The sequence below is a fragment of the Trachinotus anak genome, unplaced genomic scaffold (genome assembly GCF_046630095.1).
Source record: "Trachinotus anak isolate AG129_WGS33_773 ecotype Australia unplaced genomic scaffold, CSIRO_AGI_Tana_v1 ptg000002l, whole genome shotgun sequence".
Taxonomy (NCBI): Eukaryota; Metazoa; Chordata; class Actinopteri; order Carangiformes; family Carangidae; genus Trachinotus; species Trachinotus anak.
Window position 1 is genome coordinate 5,672,548 of NW_027273853.1, and position 12,859 is coordinate 5,685,406.

The 12,859-nt window shown below is 40.2% G+C and overlaps 1 protein-coding gene across 3 annotated transcripts; it reads right to left on the minus strand.

Annotated features, from left to right (window-relative positions):
* Positions 1–33: 33 nt before the first annotated feature.
* Positions 34–11,525, minus strand: snx22 (sorting nexin 22). Of its 3 annotated transcripts, XM_071492652.1 has the most exons (9): positions 11,463–11,525; positions 9,497–9,538; positions 9,237–9,387; positions 6,412–6,495; positions 5,858–5,962; positions 4,422–4,516; positions 3,789–3,821; positions 2,018–2,085; positions 34–851 (listed from the first exon to the last, which is right to left on the minus strand). In XM_071492652.1, exons 3-9 carry the CDS (start codon positions 9,321–9,323, stop codon positions 739–741), a joined length of 585 nt encoding a protein of 194 aa, XP_071348753.1. In that variant the 5' UTR covers positions 9,324–9,387; positions 9,497–9,538; positions 11,463–11,525; the 3' UTR covers positions 34–738. The 3 variants fall into 3 exon arrangements, with proteins under 3 accessions (XP_071348753.1, XP_071348744.1, XP_071348735.1); XM_071492643.1 differs by lacking the exon at positions 11,463–11,525 and having other exon boundaries at positions 9,497–9,650; XM_071492634.1 differs by lacking the exons at positions 9,497–9,538; positions 11,463–11,525 and having other exon boundaries at positions 9,237–9,478.
* Between the last annotated feature and the right edge of the window lie 1,334 nt (positions 11,526–12,859).

A 12,859-nucleotide genomic window follows, 5' to 3' on the forward strand; every position in this document is an offset into this window, starting at 1 on the left:
TCAGGTTTATGTAGAGACTTCACACAGGTTGAGTTGTCTTTGATTCTTTATTACAGTTTCAACATAAATAAAATGATAAAGAAGTATGTACAGTATATGTCAACTCCAAAAGTATATGGCTACACATTTAAGGCTGCTTGACCAAACATCTAACCTGTACGCAGCTTCTGTCTGTTACTCTGACAAACAAACAAACTGTAAACAGGAGTATTTTAAAAAGTAAACATTGTCTGCTCCTTAAATTTCAAGTACTTTTCTAAACTCTGTGACTACGTCTTTATTTTAAAATTAAATTCACATCTATTAATCTACAGTTTCACTAAAATGAACAATGTTTTGGTTCCTGTTTGCTTATGGTTGCAAAATAATGTCACACCTTGATTAAAAGTCTGTGTGTCACCTTCATGGCTTAAAAAAACACACTGAGACACACACTGAGAGTCTGGCTACTTCACAACAGATCACAGTTTTTGGATTTTGGTTGTTGGCCTAAATGTGAGATCCTCACGTTGCTGGAAGGACAACAGGCAGAGCAACAACAACAAAGGCTGGGTGATGTGTTTCAGTCCCACTGGGGCCACACACACACACACACACACACACACACACACACACACTCTTTGTCATACTTGTTGCTGATGGCTTCTTCAGGTATCTTTCTTGCTGGTATCATGTATTGGACTGTGCTCTATATTCTACTTTGACACGTTGACATTTTACTGCACGGTGACTGTGATCTCAGGCCTCTATGGAAGAGGTGGGCTCAGGCTCAGTGGGGGCGGTGAAGCTGACCCGGACGTCCCGGGAGTAAAAACCCTGAAGAACCCCGTCCACAACGATGTCTGGGAGCTCTGCAAGACAGAGATCAGGGATTACACCGTGTGGACAAGGTTGTGATACTGCAGGGCCTGGTGTGACATCTGGCATGTCTTTGACTGACTGACTGACTGACTGACCATATTTCCACCACTGGTCAGCTGCTTTCAGGTGCTAACAGGTTCAATTAGGGAGTGTTTACAGCCTGCAGTGTTGTAAACTTAGAGCTCTGTCGCTAGATTTTTTAAAGACTTTTTTTTCAAACAACACTGGGTACAATGCTGGAATTGCAGGAAAGCAGAGGAGCGCTTCCAATATACTGAGCTTTGCCTCATTCACAGCAAATAAACTACTTTCATCATGTGTATCATTATCACTAAAAGAGGCAGAGGAACAACTAAACATAAGACACACTGAACAAGACAGAGGAGGAGAGAGGGAGCGAGAGAGGTCATCGCTAACTGCTAAAGAAATGAATCAAGAGCATGAGCATCATGTAAACAACAGAAACATCAGCAGCTGGAAACGAGACAATATGCTTACTGTGGCACAGCAATAAAAGTCCTGTTAAGAAATAAATAAAGGGTTTCTGCCCATTGAAACACTGGAGGGATATTAATTTGAAACAGTTACAGGAAGTGTTGAGGTTGTATTAACGAGTAATGATTAAATTTAACATGGCAAACAGAAGTGACTGAAAACAAGGCTTCATACTGAAATACAGCTATCAGCAGTTCTGCGTATCAGACAGAGCGAGTTGGACACTAAGACCTGCCTCTGATAGAAGTCTGTTCTGGAGTTCAGGTAAATAAAAGCTAAACTATTGTGGATCCAGACAGAGGCTGTGCTCTGCGTGACCGACAAAATAAGAAGGATCTTCTGTCTCTTCTAACTTTCCCCCTGACAGATAATTTGACAGTAAATACAGCTGAAAGCACAGCTCAGTCTTTGTCTTTAAATCATGTGTTGTATGTATATGTGTCGATTTTGTCAGACGAGGTCGCAGTTAGAAAATCAGGATTTGACCATAGGCGGTCCAGCCATCTACTAGGTTTTGACCTGGTCTTGTTTTTAATACTTTTCAAAATTACAACAGCAAACAACAAAATGCACACAAAGGTCCACCCTCAGTCGCTGTTTCTCAGCGTCAACATGTTTCAGAACGAACTGGCTCTGACACAAAATGGTCTGTTCTTCCTACCTGATGCGCCGTCAGAGAGATAAGGATCCTGGAAAAAGCCCAACACTCGCTGATTTGGTAACGAAAAACTGAGGAAACAAAAGCAGATGGTTATCAGTAATTCTCTTGTAATGTGTGTACACTAGTATCAGCTTTTATTCTTCCTGTGAATCAGGTTATTATCCATTACTGTAACTGCACCAGTGCATCAGGTCATGTTTGTATATTGCTGGATGCTAGAAGCATGATAAGAAGGCCTGGCACTTGCTTTCTGATATCAGCAGGAACAAGACAGAACAAGACAAGAGAGACAAGAATAACAAAATATTGAATACAGAAGAAATACATCAGAAAAGCTTTGTGAGCTGGTACTCATAGCTCTGGGGTTAAAATCTATTTATTATGACAAGAAATCTCAGGAATCCTGGAATAACAGTGATATCTTCCTGGGATGCTGTATCACGGTAAATCCCTCAGCTGCAGAAGCCTGAATGTCTCAACTCAGAGAGAAAATGTCACAAATCTGCTGCTTTTTTTCAACCCCTGACGACGGACATAATTAAGACGCTAGATTTCTGCACAAAACCTTACTGAAACAATCAATCGTTCATCAAAAACAGTGGTGATTACATTTCTGTCAATCAACTATTTAATTCAACTATTTTATTTCAAGGTTGGTTACAGGGAGAGTTATGTTTCCATGCATCGCCTTGGGGAATTAGTTTGAGGCGCCTGTCTCGTCACGTTCCAGGCGACTGTGTCTCTGCTGGACTGTGTTTGTACGTTTGTATGTCCATACTTACTCCACATAGGGTGGAGTACTTGATATTTTTGGTTATGTTATGTTATGACCTGTGGACAAGTAGACACTTTTTGCAATGAACTGGCATGTGACTCTTTTGTATTATATTGTTATGATTTCCTGATGTATGTGTACATGATGAACATTGTCAATTTGATCTTTTTTTTTTTTTCTAAAGTAGTTTTAACTGCTTTTTCTAAGTGGCTTTAGTTAACTAAACTAAATTTCTCCTGAGCATAACTTTGCTGTAGTTCAACTTCTTCCAGTGTAAAGTAATTGGTAGCTCTCAAAGTAGTTTCCCCAACACTGCTGACACACGTCAAGACGCTGCTGCTGTGTGAGCATAAATGAAAACTATACAAACAGTTTTGATGCACATCAGTCAGTGTTGCTTCTTTCAGTGATTTTATTATACATTTTTCTTTATTAATATCTAATATCTATTTCACACCTCTTGGATGACTCCAAAGTGACTCCAGGCCTGGCCTCTCTTCATCGGCGGCCCGTGGATTTTAGAATTAAATATAAAATATTGATTATTACCTCTCAGGTGAAGAATTGTGTCCTTATAGAAACCTACAGTCTCTCAGGTCAACTCACCAGCGTCCTTTAGATGTTCCCAGTGAAAACGAAGGCAAAACATGCATTTGCTTTGTTTTTGTCCCTAAACCTTGGATTAATTTATCTTTAACTATTAGAGCGTCCAACTCACGACCCATATTATATTCCCTGATGTGTTTGCAGTTTAATCTCATTTTTTATACTGTCTGCTGCTTTGTACTAAATGTTTTTTGATCATCTTTACTTACTTACTTTGTAGTCATTATAATGCATCTGTAATCACTGAAATTATGCTATTTTTTTTCTTTTCTCCAATGCACCGGCCTCAAGATTCCTATAGTAGCTACAGCCACTCTAGTAGATGAAGTCCAGTATATATACTGTACTGCGATATAACTGAGAAATGGGACACACTAGTACAAATGTTACCTGTAATCCTGACTGTCCAGTTCCTCAAGTGACCTGAAATCAGAGAATGTAACTATTAGATATTTTCTGCAAGGACACTGTGAAAACAAAGGTTAATATGTTCACAACTCTACAGACAGATTACATAGTCTATAGTACATACAGTCACTTCATCTCTTTATGAAGTTTGAACATTTTTATAAAAATGAAAAATTAAAACTAATGTACAATTAACTCTTATGTCCTACACATACATGTTGGGGTCCAGAGGTCTGAGAACACCACCTATGTCTTGTATATTGAACAAAGTACACTGACCCAGGAACAGGGACATGCAGCAAAGATTGTGAACCAGATTTAAAAGAGCAACAAAAACAACAAAAAACCTTTTTGCAGCAACTTTAAATCCACTGAACAAACCAGCACATGTGAAACATAAAGTATCAACATGTTTCTTCCTCCCTGATCTTCAGCTTTATTATCATTATATGATGGGTTAGAGCCAGTGCTGCTTCTCCACATGACTGTGGGAAATGCTTCTGAAGTTTTATTATGTTGCTGCATTGCCCCCAATCCAAGAATAGAGGATCTAAATATAGCAACACGTCCAGCATCTCTGGGTGCAGACAGAGGAGTCAGGACTGAAGGACTTACTCCGCGCTGCTGATCTTGTTCCCCGTGTGAAAGTGTTTGACGTGGAGGAAGTCCAGCAGCACTTGCGGCACATCTTCGTTTTGGTAGATGATATCCTGGCCCACAGAGAATGACATAAAACATTTTATTTTATTATTAAAATACTGTCAGGACTGGTCACACATCTCTGTATTTAAAGGTCCCATATTTTACGCTTTTCCAGTGTTGATATCCATAAAAAGATATATCTGTGGTTTTTAAACACCAAAAATCATCTCAGTGGAGTTTCTCCTCTATCAGGCTTCTCTCTGTTGCTCCAGTAACAACAGGTCAGTGAACCAATCAGAAGAGAGGATCTGAGCCTCTCTTCTGATTGGCTGACGGTTTTCTGAAAGATCGAATAAAAATATAGTAGATTTCAGATAAACACTCAGAGAAACCAAAGCCTGTAAGGTTGGATGGTGGGTCCGGGTGGGCGGAGCTTGGGGCGTGGCTGAGGGCGGTGACTGCTTTGTTGTGACATCACAAAGTACCAGAAGTCCTGACGGCTGGTTTTAAGGCTCAGTTTCTGAATACAGGCTGTGTGCATTTCTCTGTGGACCGAGGCTTTGATACTTTCACAGTATTAATATAATATAATATAATATAATATCAGCCCATTTTTCTTTTTCTTTGTGTGTGTGATGCTTGAGGCCTGAGTCGTGCTCAGGTTGGATCATCAGCAGTGGATGACACAAAACAAAAACTAGCAAACAGGGAGATTTTTAAAATCTCCAATGATTCAGGGAAGGCTGATGCATTGTGGAAAGATTCTGACCTTGTGGCACAAGACAGAAAAAAGCCACAGGGCATCAGGATTGTGTCGGTACAGAGTTAAAACTGACTGGACTGTTGTCACGCTCAGCTGGTTAATATGTTTAGATTAAGATGCATCTCAATTTGTTTCCTTTTACTTTGTCTTGACTATAACTTTTTGCATATTTACTTATTTCTCCTTGTTTCATATATTGTCACCTTTTAACTTCTGTTGTAAAAAGTGCTTTATATAAACAAAGCTGCCTTCTCACTTACTTGTTCGCTTAAATAGGCTCCTAAAACCACTTCGTTTTTATTTACATTGGAACATGACAGAGGCTATTTGTGCCTGAGGGAGACCCACCTCACTAGGAAATGGTGTAAATAAATTGCTTATAGAGCACTTTTCTAGTCTTATTGACCACTCAAAGTGCTTTACAATGTAAACCACATTCACCCATTCACACACACAGTCACACAGCACTTATGTCTGCACATAGAGCGCTTCTATCATTCACTCACACTCATGCACTGATGGAGCAGCCATCAGAGGCAATGTGGGGTTCAGTATCTTGCCCAAGGACACTTCGACACACGGACTGGAGGAGCCGGGATTGAACCTCCGACCTTTAGGTGAGTGGACGAACACCTGGATGTTTTACCTGGATGTAATCTTCCAGCTCCTGCCTCCTCTGCTCCAGAGGTTTGGTCCTCAGGTTGGGGTTCCTTTTGCTCGGGAAGTCGGGCGTCTGAATGATCTTCCTGAGCTGCAGGTGCCAAAAGATACAGCGAGAACCTCCACATCAAACGTAACGAACAAACCACGACAGAGCACAACACACGAGGTGGACAGATTTAAGTTTGCAAATGAGCTGGAACAAGATCTAAGTCATGGTTAAATTACTTTTTCTACCTCATTTGCCAATTCCCCACATTGTGAGCAACACTTTCAATTTTTTAAATAAAAGTGAATTTTATCATCTAAGATAAAGAAATAAGTGCTGAACATTTGGTCCTTCAATCCCCAAAAATCTGCTTCTCTTTTCTAAAACTCCTTAGTTATTGTAAATTCTAATAATTCTAATATTCTAATATTTAAACCTGTACATATGTTTCCAAATGCAGGAGACTATCAAAATAAAGCTTCCATTACATTTTAAATCCATATAAAGTCTCTTCTTTTATGTTACAAAGACACATACACTCATGTACTTACTTTTCTGTGCAGTGTGTGGAATTCGCTGCTTCTCCTCAGCACATAATGTTTCCTCTCATTAAACAAGACTTCAACTCTGAAGAGCTGCAAACAGGAGACAGGAGGAGAGGCGGAGGATTTATCCACAGCCTGTTATTTACTGAAGACAATGTTTGTCAGGTTGTGTCTCACATTTCGAAAACTGTGATGAAAATAAACCCAGTACATCTTTGTTTTATCGTCAAGTTCTGTCTCTTTAAACAGACATGGTTCTCTAATGCGGTCTAATCGTATTTCAAGCACAATTAACAAAGAGGAAACATAAGTTAAATAGATTAACATCACTTTAAATTGTTCCTCCTCATTGTGTACAGACACACTGTTTGTCCTTTATCATCTACTGCATTTAAAAGAACATTATCCCATCAAGTGATCACATATATCAGATGAAGCTGAGTATAAACTAACAACTTTAACTAGCACTATGAATTTGACACAGGAGAGCGGTGTTCGATTCCCATGTCCCATGTTTCTATTATCCACGTCCTTAAGACCACGTTGTTGTTATTGTAACCCTGACAACAAAGATCGTCTAATGTTGATTTAACACTTATTTTAACCCAAATCGCAATCTTTTCCTAAACCTAACCCAGTAGTTTTAGCGCCTAAACCCAACCAATCCATGACTGTTATTATAGTAACCATGAGCACGAAGGTAGGTATGCCGCACTCGGTATAGTCAGTGTGTTTATTATTGTAACCATGACAACTGAGGTCTGTTACGCCTGCTGCCGTAGGGCCTCTATTTGAGGAGACACTCTGCATCAGAAGGTTGAAAAAATGACGCGTGTGGTTGTTCAGGTTGGAGGAGCTGTTCAAAGTTTGTCATATTTCTGCTGAGCCATGTTTTTAACTGTTGCTCCTCAGTGAACGGTGGAATAAAGCAGGTTTAAGTTAAGGATTTAAGAGTAAGGACTTCACATGAAGCAAAAAAAAGAGGTTCGGTGTCCATTATGAAGTGTTTTAGCAGGTTGTTCCTGCATCGTCATACAAGCACAGGATTTCTCCACCAGGAGGAGGTACAGAGCTGCAGATTTCAATTCTCCAGACATTAGTGCCAACACATGGGCAGGGTTTGCTTCATACAGGGAAGACAGACTCACTTTCACCTTCCTCTACAACTTTACCACCTTTAATACATATTTAACACATTTCAACACACTGTGTGCATGCTGAGATGTGTAGGCCACCACTGTTCACTGTGTCAGTGAGTGATCAAAACACTGAGTCAAAACAATGCAAAGGTTAAAATCATATAAATAAATACAGCATTTCCCCAGGAACATGGGAGACCATCACTTCTGCATCTGCAAACATAACTAAGCGTCTTTACTGAAAAGGAAAACAGCTTTCAGTTTGAAACCTAAAGAGAAATCCTTACACAGACTGAGATATTTCAACAGTTCATTTAAACAAACACTTCATATTAATGTATTTTAGCTGGTGATAAATGATGGCATTTCTGCTTGAAAGAGACATGTATGAATCAGTCAGATGTCCCTCAATATAAAAATATGGTCAAATGTAACATCTTTTAATTATTATTATTATTGATTATTCCTGTTTTATGCCACTAAACTTCAGAGGGAAATATTTTACTTTTTGATCCACTACAGTTTCTGACAGCTCAACTTACTTGTTACTTTTCATGAATTATTAAGATTTAAGATAAAGATTTTCACACATAGATCTTTTTTACAAAATATGCTGCATTGCTATAAATTAAACCACCGAACACACCAGTTTTACTTTTGACCTTTTTTGACTTTTGAAATGTATGTAAGACTTTGAATGCAGGACTCTTACTTGTAATTGAGTACTTTTAAACTGCAGTTCAATTACTATTGCTTTAGTAACAGAATACTTCTTCTTCTCTACCATGAGGTCAAGACTTGGAGAACATGGTTTTCTCCTCTGGAGTTGTGTGAGCGTAAATGAGGTGATGTGTGTCAAGAGCAAATATATAAGTACATGTGAGTTTTCACTGGTGGAGTCACATGTGCTTCAGTATTTGTGCTTTATTATACCTCAGAGGAGAATACTGGACTTTTTTTGACAGTGGAAGACTGTAGGTACTTTTTTGTTTAACATTTTACACACAAAACATACGCACACATACATGTTATAATTCATACATTCAGTGTTTGTGGCTGTCAGGGGTGTGCTGATCAAAGCTCAGTTTACACATGCTCACATGCTCATAACAAAGCATCAACTGCTCACAGTTCAGCAGCTGGAAACAAGAGGTTTCACACTTTCGCTCCAAGAATTACTAAAATATTTATTCTATTATCTAAAGCGTTCCTGATTATTTTTCTACCAACTAATCGACTGATCGCTGCAGCGCTGGATGTTAAAATGCATGATACAGAATGATCCAGTCATTAAATAGTAAAACACTGTCAGGGGCCATTCTGCAAAATGAGTACTTTCACCTTGGGCACTTGAAGTGCACATTGCTTCTGTGAGCGGAGTGCAGGACTTCTACTGTGAAACTGCATTAGGCGATTTATATCGACTGTAGTCGCTGTGTTCATATCTGCTGCTCCGTGGTTAGTTTTGCTGAAGCTAATCTGAAACAGTTTGCCTGTATCGACAGTTTCACAGGATCTGAGTACGTCCTCAGGAAAAGTCTGAGCGGAGTTCCCCTCCACTCCTCCTGCAGGTAACCGGGCTCACCTGGCGCCACGGCCCACCCGCACCGCGCAGACGCGGCCGTGCTCCAGCGATGTTCACGCAGCCCACGGTCCAACACGTAACCTGAAGAGATCGAGCGGCGTCCTCACCTTTTTGGACTTTCCCGACTCATCCACTTCCCGCTCCATCGATGGTATCGACACTTCGATCATCGGGAAGTCTTCCTCCAGCACCATCGGGCGGTATCAGCTGTCCAGCAGATGAAACGCAACTTCTCACGGGTTTCTCCGCGTCTGGAAGCTGCAAAGTAAAGAAAGAGACGCTTGCTGTCGGTTTCCTCCTCAGCTCCACCTACACAGTAATTGGACAAACCCAGCAGCATGAAGGGACATTAAAGGTGCAGTCCGACCTTTAGGGAGAAATCCACTCCGAGGTTGCTGAGGTTGGAAATCTAAAAAAAAAAAAAAAAAAAAAAAGTAAATTGCACATGAAGAAACAAGAGCACAGAGCCGGAGTGTGCTGTCTGCAGCTGTGAACTCTGAAGGCTAGAGGGCGGAGAGCATGGTGGTGTACAGAGCTGCCAACATGGAGCTTTAATGCCAGTGGGTTTGTGGTTTGCATCCACATGCAAGAAGTTGTACACTCACAACTGAATGTGTGGAGCCACATTTTTTTGTTCCATTGTCCAATTAATTCTGGTGGAGCAGTGATTTAAACCTTTACCCATGCACAGGGCTGTATGCAGGATTTTACAAATACTGAGCCCCAACAAACTTCATTCTGAAATAAACACTAAGGCTGATTGTGAACTGCAAGCTGAGTTATGGGTGATGAGACTGTGGGTTTGTTCTTATCAATGACTCCATCCTGATTACACAGAGTTATTTGATGGAGCATTTGTATAAAAATATTGGATTTAGCAGCCTTAAGTCTACTGAGTTGCCAGTTTGAGAGGAGTTTATTCAACTTTAGGATCATTTTGGAGGCTGCAGTTTGTGCTGTTGAACTGTCGGAATACAGTTCAGTCAGCACCTTTCTGAAACAGTTTCAATGAAAACGGAACATGATAATCTTCATGAAGGTCGGATTTATCACGGGATTGTTGGATTAAACTACATCTGCATCTGTAATCAGCCTCTGAAATGCCCACCGTCTGTACGTTTGAACTGAGGAGCATGAGCTCCCCAGGCTGCTACAACCTCCGAAGTAACAGGAAAAACGGGTACAGAAGATAGATAGATAAAGATAATAGGTAGATAAAGATAGGTAATGAAAATAGACAAACACTCCCGTAAAATTAAAAGTTCTGCACTCTGAGATCGTAAATTACTGGCAAAACATGTCCTGAAGTGTTGTACAATTGTGGGTGAAACAACTAGTGAGCAATTTAAACAATGGATCATATTTTATAAGCTTAGCTCATTTTTTATGTAATAAAAAAGAAAGTCACTTGTACAGCATATCTCTCAATATGTAGATAATAAAGGGCCTTCTGAACAGAACTTGCATAAACGTACTTAGTTGCATTCAAATGCCGAACATGATTTATTTATTCTTATTCTGCCTCTGCTACATAAAAGTTACACCTCATTTTAAAAATAAAACCAGCCAGACTGTGCTTTAAACCTCTGATCTTGGACACAGCAACACTGTCACATGTCACTTTCAAATCCAGGTTCACTTCCCACTCTGCCCAAAACTTACAGTGAAACAATAACAATTCAGTGGGTGTAAAAACGGATGTAAACCCAGACCACGTAACGCAAAGCTGTGCTCACATCCCCTCAGAGCCACTGCTCAAAACTTAAGAAGAAGCTGTCATATAGCACTTTAAAATGGTTTATTTTCCTTCAGTGAAGAACAGTTCTCAGCCATGTTTCCTCTTTCACTGTTTAAACCCTAAGTACGGATCATTTTCCATGTGTTGATCTCTGCCACAATCACATGCTGTGTCTGTGACGTGTCGTCATGGGATCTATATCTCCCCGTCCCCTGCTGTTGCTCACAGTGTGGCAGAAGAGCTTACTTAAGCAACTCTGTGAGGATATGTGACCTTCAAGAGTCACAGATCACAGCCGGGTAAAAATATAATTTGCTTGTCTGCCTGTTGCGTCATCACAGTGTTTTACTACAGCTCATGTGAGTCCTCGTCCTGCCGGTGAACAATCATTGTCTGAAGTGACGCTGTCAGCAGATACAGGCCATACACATTAACAAGAAGGGGGTTAGTCCTGGTTCAGTGGCTGTAATATAAATAGTTGGATTAGAAAAAAAAGATTATTATCAGTTTCGGGGAGATCACTCATTTGCTTCCTTTGCTGAGCGTTAGATGACATCACTTTCATTTCTGTGTTATCGTCCTGTTTTCTGCTTACTAGTCATTAACTCTCCTGCCTGCCGCTCCCTCCCTGTGCGGCAGTGATCCTCACTGTTTCCCACCGACAGACATCACCTGACCTCCATGCCCACCTGCACACCAGTCTCTTATTCCCTAATCAGCTCCCCAGGATATATACAGGCCTCTTTTCCTGTGTTCTCGTCTGTTGTGCTCTTTGCCACAGCATCCAGCCTTCAACCTTCCTCTTATCTGTGTTTTCCTGCCCTTTATAACCTTTTGTCTCCTGCCTTTCCGCTGTGATTTGTTTTCCTGTTTGGATGAAAACAGTTTTGAATTATGGACACAGAAAACCTTAATTTAAAGTACCCATAATGTATAAAGGTAGATTTCCATGTGTTTTTTGATTATAAAGCAGGTCTAGGTTCTATATTAATACTGTGAAAGTATCAAAGCCTCAGTCCACAGAGAAATGCACACAGCCTGTATTCAGAAACTGAGCCTTAAAACCAGCCGCCAGGAATTCTGTAACTTTGTGATGTCACAACAAAGCAGTCACTGCTCTCAGCCACGCCCAGAGCTCAGCCCACCTGAACCCACCAGCCTTCGTGTCTCTGAGTGTTTACCTCAAATCTGCAATGGTTTTATTTGATCTCTCAGAAAATCTGACCTGTTGTTACCAGAGCTGAGAGAAGAGATGTAGAACTACACTGAGACAGTTTAAAACCACTTCAGATAAAACACAGGAAAAGTGTAAAATATGAAGCCTTTTAAACAACTTGCTCATCCTTTGAGTCATGCATCTGCAAATCTGTAACTGTGTGTCAGGTTTCTTATTAAAATATGTAAAACCTTCAGTTTTTTTCCAGTCACCATAATAATGATAATAAAATGTTGTCCTGCAGAGGATCTGATCTGTACAGCAGCATCACAGACTTAAATCAGTGGTTCCAGGCCTTTTTACTTGCAACTCTTCATCATTATTTGTTTCATTTCAACAAAAAGTGTTTTTTCCTTATTTTATGTAGGTATTTTTTAAAAGTACTGAAGCGATAAACTCATACAGTGACTGACAAGAAACGCAGAGGGAATAAAATAGTTCCCAGGCCGTTAACTATTTTAAGGTTCTTATTACTAAAAGTTTGACAATGTTAGCGTCAATCCTTAAACCCACACTACAGTAATGGGTGAATGACTGTAAACAAAAGGTTTCATTTCGACAACCTCTGTCAGTTAAAGAAATGTGAATGGTGTAAAAATGAGATCATTTGTAAACTAAAACCTGGAAGTTGTTGTTTCACTCTTACACGTGTCAGCTGGCATCTGGCCTCCTTCTGAAATTCTTTTCAGTGGAATGTGAAGGCAAGTCTTCACAACTTCACACATTGAGTTTGTCATTCATAGACATGCCAGCCAGTCTGGGGAGCGTGATGCAAT